Here is a 14,862-nt window from a genome sequence, read left to right as displayed (position 1 = left end):
CAACTTCCAAGTGTAAATTTTTTATTTTACATATTTATATAATGTAGAAGTAGTACTAATTTACTCTATTGTTGGGAGCGTTGATATTAGGCCTCTGTTCCGGATAGAAGTGATCGTTAGAACAGACCTTCAATGTAGTTGCTGTTGAAGGGGATTAAGGAATATAGTTGTAGCATTTAATCTAAAAATTTAATATTTTGAATTTCCGACTTTGTTGTTAAAATTAAAACCAAAAAATATTGGTGTATGTGCAATGATCAATGGTAGGAATAGTTTATTTCTCCTTCTTTACCCAAAGGTGAAACTATCATATTCACATCGTACTACAGTTATATTCACAAAATGAATTAACAATTTGTAAAAAACAACCTGCATTGGTTAATTGAAAGGGACTTATACTCTTACACTACAACGCCAGATCTCATGTTTAACGACAAACTGTGAAGAAACTAAACCAACTGTGTTACGAAGTTCTTCTACACCTCCTTATCAACTAGACTTATCTCCAACAGATTTATATTCATAAAAAAATTTGGACAACTTTCATAAACTTAAAATTTTTTAACTTGATTTTCCGGTCGAAAATGCATTTTGTGACTGCATTTCTACTCAAAACCCTGAATTTTTAGTTCTGGAATTCAAAAGTTGATTACAAGTAGGGGAAAATGAGGGTAAATATTATGATTTAATAAAGTAGTTTTACTAAATAACTTCTCCTGTGACTGACATTTCATATGAAACGACCCAATAACAACTCCATCAATAAAATGAACTAGATTAATCGTTATGATTATTTAAGAATTAAAGAAAGGTTTTTATCAAAATATTTTAATCGTTATCTTCCATTTTCCTCCCACTTTCGTAGCTCTCTGGTTCCCGCTTTTTGCGCTAAAAAAACAATTTTGTTCATTTAATGTCATAGTTTGAATGTGACTGATTTCAAGGTTCTTAAGAATATTAATTTTTATTTTTGTATGATCTACAAAATATAAGTTATATTTGTTACTGTTTTCATTGTATTTTCAGTTCATATTAATAAATTATTTTAATATTAAGATAATGGCTACAGATTTAGTGTCTGTTATTAAAGAAGTTATAGGAGACTCTGCAATTAATGTTTCTATTAGAAAAGTTCCATCTTATGTTACATGCTTTGTGCAAGAAGATCGTGATATTATATTAATTCATAGAATGGTAATGACTTTTTGTTTTTATGTTACACTTTTTTTCTTCATCTTTATTGACTTACTGAAATCAATTATCTATAGAGTTCAAAAGTGAAGGAGGTACAGAAACTTCATGAACGCTATGGCAGTGACATTTCAGGTATGAAGTTCTTGATAAAGTTCAGAATTTATTGGATTGTATTGTCATAGATATTCTCTAAAATTTTCTTTGATTATAGATGCTGATATAACTGGTCAACCTTTAGAAGCTCCATACTCAGATATAGATAATGATACTTTTGGATTATTTAATACATTCGATGATGTGTTTATTGAACGAAATGAAGAAGATGATCATTTGGCATTACCTCTTTGTGATGCAAGGTTCTATTTGTTTTTTTTTATATAGTAATGATATATTGTTGATTATTAAAGATTATGTTATTATTTTTTCTTAGGTCAATTTTGAGTCATTGTCGACTAAATGAGAATTCCATCCTACCCATATGGATTCTGACTGATGGTAGTGACTTTAACAAAACAGTCTTGCTATCAAGTGAAAGTGATGGTGAATTTATTACTAGAAGTTGGGCCTGGGACCATGGTTGTTCATCTGATATAACTCTTGATTCATTATTAGCGAAGCATGTTCAGTTTTCGAATAAACCATTACATCAGGTTTTTTATTTATTTATTGAAGTATATTCTGTTATTGTTATATTTTAAGAATTTTATTTATATTGCTTCTAATCATAATTTTACTAATATATGTTGATGACATGTGGTGTTTTATACTCCAAAACATTTTTTAAATAAACTGTACTATCTCCTATTTTACTAATGTTCTGTAGAGAACATCCGACTTATTCACATGGATATTTTTTATTTTAATAATTGCATCTTTACCATAAATAGATGGAGTAGCTATATTAATAATTATTCGTGATTGGCTTACGATCTTTGTTTCTTTATATCTAATTTGAATGTAGTAAAACTCTTATGTAATGGATGTCGACTAGGAAGATGACTTTGTCCATTTTACAAAGGTTTCTGCTAAGAAAGAGAGAATAAATGCAACAATATATATTCTTAAAAATTTATTTATTGATATTTAGAACTGTATTAAAAATATATAGTAAGTAAATTTGATGATAGTTATACAATGATATGATGCAGACATGTGGAGAATCTAACCGTTGATAGAACTTCAATATACCATACATACAAACAATGGTACAACCATCTCTTGTTCGGCCTACCCACTCTTCTCTTTCCATGTAGCTGGTTGTGTAGGATCTTATTTGGAATATCATGGCCGCGCATCCTCACCATATGACCCGCCCATCAGAGTCTACCCAACCTTATAAACTTGACAACAAGGCTGATAGCTCCGCATTCTTCCTTCTTCTCCATACATTGCCGTCTCTGACAGGTCCAAATATTCTTCTCAAAATGGACCCTCTCAAAGATCAAGAGTCTTGCTTCATCGGATTTAGCAAAGATCCAAGCCTCGGATCCGTAGGTGACAACGGGACGTACAAGTGTTTGATTGAGATTGATCTTGGCCCCATTAGAGAGCAACTCGCTTCTGAGATGTCTTGCCTAGCCAAAGCAGCATCGGTTGGCAGCAGCGATCCTTTTGCTGATCTCCTGAGGGTTTAGGATACAAGGGAAGGGTCTTTATTCATAAGAAGAGAGGAATTTATGGATCTTGTATACCAGTCCCAGGTGCCAGACTCGATCAAAAGCCTGTTCTACATCAAGAAATACTCCCAAGCAGTACATCCCAATGTAGATGAGACATCATCAACCATACTATGACATTGCTGGATAGTGGAGTGTGATGTTCAGAATCCTAACTGGTGATCTGGGATTATGTGCATCTAGGATGGAATTCATGCGTTTCAAGATGAGTTTCTCAAGGATTTTGTCCATGATAGGCACCAGTCTACCAACCCAAAGATTGTCAGATTGAGCCCTGGTCCCACCAGGGCTTTTTTCAAACATAAAATAATACAAAACTCTCTTATAACCTCCCACCGCTGGGCATTTGTGAGGCCCGTTAGCTAATGGGTGGTACTCACAAAAAATAGGCGTGGGAGTAATGAACCCACCCTACGAAAAAACTACGTCAAGAAACGCACAATGTATTAGGAAATACATTGTGTGAGAACTTAGACCTCAATGGTCTGTCCCCCATATAATAATAATAATAATCCTTTATCAATATTGTTATATATTTAATTTAATTTATTTTATTTTATTTAATATTTGTTATATTGTTAAATATAGTGTATCAATATTTATGAAGTTTATACATTGTTCTCTTTAGAACAATGCAGTTGATTTTGCCAAAAATTTCGTAAGAACGAAATTGGAATTTCGATGTTGAGTTTCTCGAGGATTCATTCAACAACCATTAGCAAAAATAAACTAAAAGAAGAGGTAGTATACATTTTGACCTTTCCAAAATTGTTGTATATCCAGAAGGTTCTTTTATCTTCATCCTTCTGTCTCTCCCTAATGGTGACTGGGTATGCTGTTTTAAGTGACATTTATTCTAGGATTCTTCCTAATAGTGTTTTTAAAACATTAATCTTTATTAAAAATGCCCAAATTAATATTATTGACATTACTAATTCGTAATATGTAATACAATTTAAAATTTATACCATAATTTTCCTTTTCAATATCATTTTACTATTGGATTAATACATTTTTAGGCAATTTGTCATGTGAAATGTTCTTATGATGTTTGTAAAGTACTAACGGAAGATTCATCATCAATTCAGTCATCTACTACTCTTCATGCTTCATGGACCAAATTAAGTTTAGAACCTCCTCTCCTTCATAGATCTACTGAAATAAAACTTGTGAGTGTAATTTTTTTTTTTTTTGTTTGGACTTTGTATTTATATTAAATTTACTTTTTACTTATATTTGAGGTTTTGTTTGATAAGAACAGAACTTACAGATCCTGCACCTAATATGTGATAAGTTCATTAAATAAAGTTTCTGATAAAAATCTTGAGTATCTTACTGTCTTAGTTTTAACTTTATTAATAAGTGAAGATCCATTAAAGCAATCTGTGCATTTCTCCTTTATATCGTCGTAGTGATGGAACCGGGTTAATGATCCAGCACCCGCCGACCCCCATCTCAGAAGAATGAATTTCTTGGGATCCACTGTCAGGCTCTGAAATTCAGTTCTGACTGTTAAGACACTGGGGCATTTGAAAATTCTGGTGGACATAAAAAGGATCCATTGGAAGGGATTGGCAGGATGTAGTGGCAGTGAGTAAAGGCCTAAGAATAAAACAGGATATGAGTAAAGTTAAACAAATGAAATTTAGAAGTGCTTTAAAAGCTATGAGTTAAATAAATAGAATAATAATTAAAGAAAAATAAATGAATTCAGTAAATAGAATTAAATAAATATAAACAAACAAGAAAAAAGTATAAACTACTTAAAAGTTTATATATTTAACCCAATATGGATGAAATATCTAAAATTGTGATTAAGATTATAAAGGACTGAAGGACACTGGGGAAAAAGATGGAGAAAAAAATTATTGCACTGAAATCATTAGTAGAAGTTAAATCATCGCTAGATAAAATTCGTAGCTCTGTATTTAACCTGAACTATTAATAACAGAGATAATGTAGATATTAAAAATAATCAAGAAGTTGGTTGGAAAATGTAGTCTTGAAAGAAAAAACAAAGTAAATATGAACCTATTTTTACTGTGTGCCGATTTTTTTGTATAAGTTTTAGTTTGGACTTCATCATGATGAGATGTCAAGGGAGTTACAACAAGTGAAGTTTTGTCACCAATATGTGTATATGTTGTTGTCATGATTAAGGCCAACAACTTTGGCCAAAAAGTCAGCTCACATTAAAAATAAGTTTGCACTTATTGTGTGTTTTCTTTCTTTACCACACCTCTCAACCAACTTTTTAAACTGTTAATGTTTCCAAGTCTTGAAATGAAACATTAAACAAAAAAAATATCAGAAAACTCATAAATTGTGTAATAAAATGCTGCATGTTCTTGATTGATTTTACAATGCAGTTCTTTTTTAATAAAAAAACAATACTGGGACAGTATAAAAAAGATATTTACATTATTTATAATCTTAACACTGTCTTGAGACTGGTTAATATTGTTTAAATAAATAAAAAATTTTGTTCATTTTAGTCTCAAAACATTTTTTATTTCTTTATAAGTCTGATGTTTTGGCCAATTCGGCCATCCTCAAGGACAATCTTAAAACAATTTTAGAACCAAATCAGTTAAAAAACAACTTCATGCATTCTATTCTGCCCAGGTTATTTATATTAGTCCACAAATTATCCTAATTAGTCAAATGTTCACATTACATTAAAAATTAAAAATACTTATCACAGTCAACCTTTTTTGTAAAAATTTATCACAATAATCTAATATTATTATTAGGATAAATTTTAACAAAGAAGGTTGACTGTGATAAGTATTTTTGATTTTTTATAACAGCTTATCTTTTTTTTGTAAGATACTTTATAATAAGCTGTAAAATTATAAAAAGTGTGTAAGGTTAGATCGAAAAAAGTACTGACTGACTGAAGAGAACCGCTAACCCTCCTCACTTGGTTCTAAAAGAAAGTGGAACTAAACCAGTCTAGTCTGTTGAAGTAAGAAAATTATCAATGTAATTATAATTAATTTTATACAATAATGAATACCAATTATCTAATTTTTTTTTGCTTCATTACTTGATAATGATAACAAGATTGTTTTATATTAATCAAGAAATGTTTTCTTAGTGAAAGAACTTTTAAAACCTTTTTTGAAATTTGTATTTATTGAAAAAAAATTAAAATTGCTATTTATTGAATGTTGATATTATCAAGTGAGAAATTATCTTTTTTTTTCTAGCATACCCGTGTTAGAATTGGCCATGGTAGAAAGGGATTACTTTTTATTTGGAGGCAGATATCTTTGTTGAATGAATACATAGAGCTCTTGTCCAGGTTAGCTTCTGATAATTTGTATGCAGTTCCTGTTTTGAATTTACCATCTAGCAAGAGTGTTTTGGTAATATACTTATAGTATTTACATCAAATTATTTTATATTATGCAATATAATTATGAAATCTGTTATTAGTCACCATCAAGATTAATTCCAATATTCAAACAAAGCTAAAAAAATTCTGAAGTCTAATGGAACACATTTTTATTAGGATTTAGTAGGATTTAGAAACTGACTTACAGACTTTACAATGACATAAATCCTCATATTAGTTCATTGGAACAACATTGGAAAAATCATATTGTAATTAGTGGCCTTAACGTTGGTACAGATTAAAGAACCAAAAGGAACAATACTCGTAATATCTCTAATAAACATCATTTAAAAACAAAAAAATTACTACTGGGTTTATGAATTTATGAAGACAGCTTAATAATTCTGTATGACTTTTCCAATATAAGATAATTACTAGACAAAAGCTTGTTGGTACCTGATAGGAGAGAGATTCTATCAGTACCTGAATCATTATTATTTTTTTTGTAACTCCTGTCCACATTATCTGTAGTATATAAACACTTTTATATATATATTTACAGGAATGTTTGGGCAATGTTGCTGATGTATCTACACTTTACTCTCGCATTCACAAAATTTTAAAAGAACCTATCAAAGGATTTAATTCTAATAATAGCGATAAGAAATTGGAGCAGGTAATTGAACAGTATTCTCTGAAGGATAAACCAGGAACTGATCTCACGGATCGCTTATGGCTGCTTTTTATTGGTAAGAAGGAAAATATTTGTCCTCTTCATCATGATTTTTATTAGTATTAATTTATTTTCAGTATGAACTGCAGTAGTAAATCATTCGTTAATGTCATTATTTTGCATTAAAATTCCCTTCAATGATTGTTTTTATTCTTTTATTTAATACATGTGAAATATATATCAAATTAAAAAAAAAAAATTGAAAAACAATTTTTGCACCATTTTAATTAAAACTAATATATACTTTGTGTTGGGAAGAGGAGTTAAAACTTATTTCCTCTCTACCTCTATGAGTGCAGGTAAAATGAAAAGTGCATCTGCTTGTGTGCAATAATTTACGCAGTGCAATGTGACTTCTCTTAAAAAGTTCTCTGTAGCAATACTCTGCCTCAAGTAGTAATATTAATTCTAGGCAAATTAAATATATATAGTCTCAATCTTATATACATGCATACTCATTAGCAGTAGTTGACAATGTATAGTTGATACATGCTAATACACTCTAGATCACTCACCAACTTTTTTTTAGCACATCAATTGTTAATGAGTGCTTTCACCTACCATCTCTAATTAGGTAGTGTATTACCTAATTATACAAAATTAAATCCAATATTAAATAAAAATTAAAAAAACTAACGATAATAAAAAACTTAATATGACTATTTCAATTCTTAATACACTAAAATGTAAAATATCTTTGAAGAATTCTGTACTTTCTTTGATGACCTTCTGAAGTACCAGAAATTGAAGAAACCAGGAAATCTTCTTTATTGGCTACTGACCTTTCATTGATGGCAGTGGCTCAGATTTTTTTTCAATTCTTGTTTTTGTGATTATGTATCATACATATATAGAAAAAATAAATATTTTTTACAAATCACATTAAAAACTAATTAATGTTTTAGAGTGTTCTACATACCAAGAACTGTCAGGGTGTATAAAAGAACTGTTTATTGAATTAAATAAGAAAAATGGACCAGTTCCATTTGTAAGTATGACTTAGCATATTTAAATAATCTTAAAGTGAATTTAGTGGATTAATATTTGAAATATAACAACTAAACTATGTATTATATAATTAGTATGGTGTTTTTAATGTGTGTGTAATAAAAAGTTTACCTGCATGGGTTGGAATACATAATTACTGTCAAGACAAGTTCGTTCCCACGGACTTGACTACCCACAATGGTTATCATAAGTGGTCATCTGTAGATAACACCCTTTTTGACAAAATAATCAGGAATGGGGTCATAAAAAAAAGTTCATACTCCTGGTATGGATGCAGATTTATTACACAAACTTCATTGGTTTGACTTTAGAAAATGTTTATTATCTCTTGTTCGAATGTAATACAGATCCTAACACGTTTGGGTGTAACTCATCTGTAATTAAATTCCTGCTTAGATTTAAGGGGAGAATGAACAAAATAAAATTTTCATTCTCAAATGAATATTTCACGTAAAACTTATTAAATATCAATTAAAATGATTGAAGAAAGCAACCTTAAAACCACATTTTTTAAAATAAAACTATAATAAGAATTATTTTTTTTTTTAATTTGATTTATAGCATTTCTATTATTACATTTAGATTATCCACCTTATTAAATGTTTTGGCTCATTCTATTGGCCATTTTCAAACTTTTTCAAACAACTCTTCTATACTCAGTCACTGTAATGAAAATATGTTTTCACGTTTTCCCTGAAGTATTTGTTTTAAGCATTTAAATTTATTTTCTCTTTTCTAAGTTTTATGCGGTATATTTTGATCTATTATACTGTAATTTTTTTTTTTTTGGTGGGGGGGACTTTTACATCTTATTTTTAATCTCCAGGAAATCATTATGGGGATTATCAATTCTTTCCCTTTCATGTATTCACCTTTCTAAAGTTCATTCACAATTTAAAAAAATATGGTTTATGGTTTATCAAAGTTGGCCTGGAAATTACAACTAGATCATACAATGTTTTAATATTGATCTATTGATCATGATGTATCATGATGGTTTTGCATCCCTAATTGAATTATTGTTTTCTTGTTCAAAATCTTCTATAATTGTGTAAATCGCTGTCCCTTTTATAGTCTAATATTTTTATTATTTCAGTTAAATTCATCGAACATATCTCGCCTTGGAAATGTTCTGCAGCGAGAAGGAGGTATTCATGATCCTCTTGAATGCTTGGTAGAGATTGGATTGGAAAAATTAAAGAAAGAAATGCTATTAATATTCTCAAAGGCACAGATTGCTGCTGGATATAATCTTAATGTCCCCAATCTTCCTAAGTATTTATTTATTCAATATGTTATACATTTATTTATGAATTTATTAAAGTATAATACATGTTGTACATAAGTTTCACTTATACGTGAAACTTGCCTTAAAAGATGTGATCAAATCAAAAGGTTGTAATAATATTAATTAGTACTATATATATTTTTATTATTTAAAAAAATTCCATTCTGGCTTTGGAAAATTCTGATGCCAATTCTAAAATGTAAGCCATCCGCTGTCATTGGACATATTCTCTAGTTTCTCTATAAAGGAAAGAAAAATAAAATTGTGTAGTCACAAAGCTAATATACCTTTTACACGCATCACACAACTCTCACTTACCAGCTTACCAGTTTAAATTAATCCTTGCTTATTTTAAAATTGTAACTTCTTTATTATTCTATTATGGAAACACTTACTATTTATTATATTTCCATTTTTAGGTTTAGTGGAAGCTATATTATTATTATTTTTTTATGTCTATTAACATTGATAGTTAATTATTTCAGTTTAACAAAATTAAAGATACTTTCATGGAAGGGTTTTTGAAAATTCAGTATTTAAACACTCTTAAACTATTTCAATCAGAATAAGACCTAGCTGATGTTAAAGGCTACTTTATACTTTACACTTTGTACGTGGAGGTCATGAACTTAATCAAAATATTTAGTCATTTTTGAGGAAATGTGTAAAAGCGATAGTGTAAAGTGGCACTTCTGGTTAGTCGATTTTAGTAAAAAAAGTTGTCAGAATATAATAGTCTTATACAGGCGGTCCTAGTTCTTATGTCAGGTTCCATTCCTTAGTAAGTGACCTAAGTTGGGTCTTGTTCTACAGTAATGTAAATACCTACATAATGTCAAATCCATTGAGAAAGCACTTCTTATTTCATTTAGCCGTGTCTTTTTGTTTTTGATTATTGTTTGAACTGTAATAATCAGTAAACCAATGTTTTTCTGCTTTAAGTTTTGAAAAAACCTCTGTCACTTAATGTTATGATTTTATCTTTAATTTTCATCATAATTGCTTACTGTTTTCAAGAAATCTTACGATTCCATCACTAATTTTTCTTTAAAATACCAAAAAGATTTCACTATTAGCAATGGTTGGCAAAACTATATACGTGACAATAGTAAGAATAGAAAGAGATTGAAATTAGTAGAAGCATTTTTGTAGTATATGTTTCTGGAAATTCTGGAAATGCACCGATTGACTTAAAGTTTGTTTTGAACCATTTAACATATTTGATATTAATTAATCTCTTTTTAATTGCTCTATTTTTAATTTAAAATGTTGTTTTAACAACTTCATTTGATAAAAAAAAGACTTTAAAGACATAACTTTGGATTTACTTTAGTGTAAAGCGAGTTCTGGTGTAAACTGGTTACTGACATAATTCCAAAACAACTTGAAAATGGGTAATACTAAATAACTAATTTTACTAATTTATGTATCTTAAATACCTAATTTTACTAATTTATGTATCTTAAATACCTAATTTTAGTGTCATACATTCGTTTGTGAGTTAGGCTGTTCAGATGCATACGCAGAGACCATTTTGTACAACTTGGTTATTTGAACTCAGTGGACCTTAAAACGTATATATCCATTGTAAACTAAGTTTCAAGATGTTTCACAATCACAATACTACCTTAACTATATATTTTATAAATAAGTATATGAAAGTAAAAATATTCAAATAATTTATGATGATAAAATTTTAAGTTATAAACTAATAAATTAATCAATTATTATTAGGCCTTACAAATTTTATAATTATGCTTATATATAGTGATGTTGCTTTCAGTTTTAGTGAAGTTTCCAGTACTGACTGGTTGCCTTTTACAAAAAAGTGGCATACTTGGTTGTGTCAGGTCCATTGCGCTGTTGAAATTCTATGCAATGTTCAAGAAGCTCTAGCCCTTCCGAATAATGGCATGTTTTCAATAGCAGCTAATGTTCTAAAAGTATATACTGGGAAAGATTCTCCAGTTCAAAGTTATGCAGGTATTATCGAAAACCCAATTATGGAAATAAATACATTAATCCCTGTCAAGAATGTGGAAAAAAATGTGACAAACAAGTAAGTTCAATATAGAAATTATATTTAATATTACATTAAGGAGCTTTTAATCAATAAATATGAATAATAAAAATAGACATTCTTGTCTGTATATTTTGCTTTCTTGTTTCTTTGTTGTAGTTTCCTTGGGTCTCCCATTGTGCACAATGGGGGGGTATGTCAGTAACTACAGGGGTATAGCAGTTAGAGAGATGTGGTCATTGACAATAGTTGATCTTGGGCATTTTTTTATTTCAATTAATTAGTACAGCTTCATAATCTTGGGAGCAGGTTAACTATACTTACATTATTAAACTTTCATTTAAAGGAGATGGATCGACAAATTATTTTCAAATCTACTATATAATTAGAGTTATTTATAAAAAAAAAAAAAAGTTTATTAATTTCATTTATTAGTTTAATTTGTGCTTTAGGGGATTAATAACTTTTATAAACAATGATTATTACTATCTGTATTGTCATTAAATTTGATTATGTTTATTCAGCTATTGTTTGTTTCCGATGGTTTTTCACTGAAATAAAGTGGAGTAAATAAATATTAGTTATTGTACTAAGTTATTCCTTAATGTTCACAACAAACATGAATCTAAGACACTTAATATTAAATAAATATTTTTTTTTTTAATTTCCACATAAATTTCTGATATTATTAAGCTGATAAGATATGTGTTCTATTAATATATGGATCTTATGTTAATTAAAAATTAACTACCACAGGCTAAAATATTTTCATTATATAGATGTTACCTTTGCAAAGATTTGTTAAAAACAGTTTTCTGAAAGTATTTAAATTTATTTTGTTAAGGTATACTTAAATGGTCTATTCATTATACAGAAGTTTATGTTTAATTGAATATTATGGCTATTACAACATTTAAAAAAAGATTGGTTATTATTAATCATTAGCTCATAGAACTGACTCACTAATGTTTTTTCTATGTAAAATTAAATTTTATTTAACAAAATATATTATGTGCTTTGATTTTTTTTTTTTTTTCTGTAGGTCTCCAGAGGAATGGGTACTGTCTCTTAATACTTCTACTGATATTCAAAAGTTTCAGAGTGTGTTCTACAGGACCTTGAAGAATCCTTTCCCTTGCTTCGAAAATGATTTAATTGATGAAGACTATGATACCACTTCTACAACATTTTCTCGTTGGTTTGAATTTCATTCTATATCTGAAATGTTCTGTGCTTAGATTTACTGTTCATTGCTTATTTGTAAATCTTAAAATTATATTGTAAATAAATTTTAATATATTATTTATTAGTTAATTTGTAGTTGGTTAATTATGAGATGTATTTTTTATGTAAATAGTTTATGTCTGATTTTATTCCCTCTTAAAACATAAATAATAGTAAAAATAAAATATATTGTAAAGTTATTGTTTAGTATTTGTTTCAAATTTCTTTACCTATTGCTGCTGTGACTTTTGGACATTTTATTTACAATGTCTGAATCAAAAGTATTTATATTACTGCTTTAATAAATAAAATGTATTTTTGCATTTATGATGAAGAAACTTCATCCCACTCCTTAATAATTTTTTTAAAATATGTAGAAACAATACTACAATTTTCTAAATTAATGTTTAATATAATATATTTAATAAAATAGAATAATATTATTTAATATAACTGAATAAACATTCAGTAACTGTGAGGGAGTTACCAATCAATTCAGTATCTTGTATAGGATCCACCTCTTAATTCTTCATGTTGTATGTTTTGGGTTGTTATTTTTTTAAATATCACTATATTTTATGTGATTTTATAAACCATCTATAAGTTGAAGAGATCCTACTGCAGCAGTATTTATACAATCTCAGACCAAGAGTGACTTAACTGTATGTTCAACATTAAGGAATGCATTTCTCATTACCATTGCAAACTGTAGGGCTTTCAGTTGTGGAATTAATTTTTATAAGACAATTTAAAAACATAAGAGTTGATAAATTAGAAATAAGAAAAAATTAAATTTTTAGCAGGATGATGCCGAATACATGACATGAAAAATTAAGATATGAATCCTATACGTTCTTTTGAAATAAATGGTAACCTTTCAGTCACTGGATATTGATCGTTTAGTGCAACTGTATAAATGTGTGAAGGACCTAGAGAAGAAACAATGTTTCCAATTTCTATAATTTAAAAAGTTTTATCAGCAATTCAAAATTCCTTTTGTTATTGTTTTTAAAATTAATTGATTCAATATGTCTTCTATGTATATTGAGTGCCAAAGGGGACAATATACATCACTAAGTATTAATAAAGTTTTATTATAATATTGATAAAATATTATCAATTTAATACAGTAAAAATAACTATTTACTCTTGTTGATTAGTTTGAATAATTTATTTTAAATCCGATTATGTATGGCTTACTTTATCAAAAGTATATATTTTTTTTATTAAACAATTGATGCACTATTAAATGGTTTTATTAATTTAAATAACTCTGCAAATTATAGAAATATTTTTTATTTTATGTGATTCAAAACAGGTGTACAAATACTTTCCCCTTTGACTGTATGTGCTCTGAGATAGTAAAAGACAAACTTTTATTTCCTTGTGGATTTCAGTTATATTTTGAAATTTGAGGTATAATTCTTCTGTAAAAAAAAAAATTAAAATCTGCCTATCATTCTATTTTTAGATATTTAGTTACACATCGTAAACAATTGTTTCAATAATTAAATTAGAGTTATTGTTTTTAATTTATTTATGTAAGTTAAAAAGTCTTGCTGATTATGGATTTTTCTTACATCTTGCTTAATTTAAAAAGGAAATGGCCATTAAAACCACACTTAAAAGAATTTTTATTTGAAATAAACAGGAATCCTATTTTTCAATTCTTTGTGACTTGTGTCTCCTCTTTAACACGCTCTCCCTTTTTTTAAATATTGGTATTTATAGAAATATATCAATTTCTGTGAGAATGAAGAAGGGTCCCATACATTTTCTTATTATTTGTAAAAAATATTACATAAACCGTTTATTAGCATTGTGTTTTTTTTCATATTGTAAGTATATATAATATTCTAATATTTCTGAATGCCTTTCTGGCGGATAATTACCTTACATGAAATGAAAAAGATTTAGGTAGAGGGGTTGAACATGATCCTATTAAAGGAAGCCATGTAGTAGGTAGGGTTCCACCTCCAGAGAAATAGTTACCTAACCCAGTCTTCTTTTGTGGAAAACAATGGTAATAATGCACAATTTTAACTTTTCTATCTATATAACCTATCTCTTTGATTTGTGTATTTTGAAACCCATTTAATAGTTATTTAATCAATGTTCCACATTGTCATTAGTGGTTTTAATTTTTTACATTCAGTGATCTGTACAATACTGTTAGATATTTTTTTATGATCTTAAATTGCATTAATATTTTTTTAGATTTTATGAATTAATTTCTCTAGCAATTATTTAGTTTCGAGTCTCATTTGTGTCCTTATAAAAATATATATACACCATTTTGAGATTATTAATTTAATTATAATTTAAATAAATGCTTCAAAGTATGGCTCAGTAATTATTTTTCTAAAATGCTGAAAAATT

General features: G+C 28.2%; 2 protein-coding genes across 2 annotated transcripts in view; both read left to right on the top strand.

Annotated features, from left to right (window-relative positions):
- Positions 1 to 904: 904 nt before the first annotated feature.
- Zwilch (zwilch kinetochore protein) lies at positions 905 to 12,621 on the top strand. The gene is made up of 11 exons (XM_014438501.2): positions 905 to 1,194; positions 1,269 to 1,326; positions 1,406 to 1,550; positions 1,625 to 1,844; positions 3,890 to 4,039; positions 6,083 to 6,241; positions 6,773 to 6,959; positions 7,849 to 7,931; positions 9,048 to 9,226; positions 11,023 to 11,298; positions 12,302 to 12,621. The coding sequence occupies exons 1-11, from the start codon at positions 1,060 to 1,062 to the stop codon at positions 12,495 to 12,497; spliced, it is 1,788 nt and encodes a 595-aa protein (XP_014293987.1). The 5' UTR covers positions 905 to 1,059; the 3' UTR covers positions 12,498 to 12,621.
- Positions 12,622 to 14,438: 1,817 nt separating this feature from the next.
- The window catches only part of chp (chaoptin), a 13,727-nt gene continuing 13,303 nt past the window's right edge, over positions 14,439 to 14,862 (top strand). Inside the window, exon 1 of the mRNA XM_014438490.3 lies at positions 14,439 to 14,506. Within this exon, the coding sequence (XP_014293976.1) occupies positions 14,504 to 14,506 (3 nt within the window). The 5' untranslated portion in view covers positions 14,439 to 14,503. The remainder of the gene's footprint in view (positions 14,507 to 14,862) is intronic.

This window comes from Halyomorpha halys, unplaced genomic scaffold (assembly GCF_000696795.3).
Source record: "Halyomorpha halys isolate HHAL.00 unplaced genomic scaffold, Hhal_1.1 Scaffold58.1, whole genome shotgun sequence".
Lineage (NCBI taxonomy): Eukaryota > Metazoa > Arthropoda > Insecta > Hemiptera > Pentatomidae > Halyomorpha > Halyomorpha halys.
The sequence above is the reverse complement of the archived record's forward strand: the minus strand, read 5'-3'. Positions and strand labels throughout refer to the sequence as shown.

Coding starts and splice junctions, on each gene's coding strand:
- Zwilch (XM_014438501.2), top strand. CDS start 1,060: ATGGCTACAGATTTAGTGTCTGTTATTAAAGAAGTTATAGGAGACTCT. Junction 1,327..1,405: donor CTATGGCAGTGACATTTCAG/GTATGAAGTTCT, acceptor CTTTGATTATAG/ATGCTGATATAACTGGTCAA. Junction 6,242..6,772: donor CATCTAGCAAGAGTGTTTTG/GTAATATACTTA, acceptor ATATATTTACAG/GAATGTTTGGGCAATGTTGC.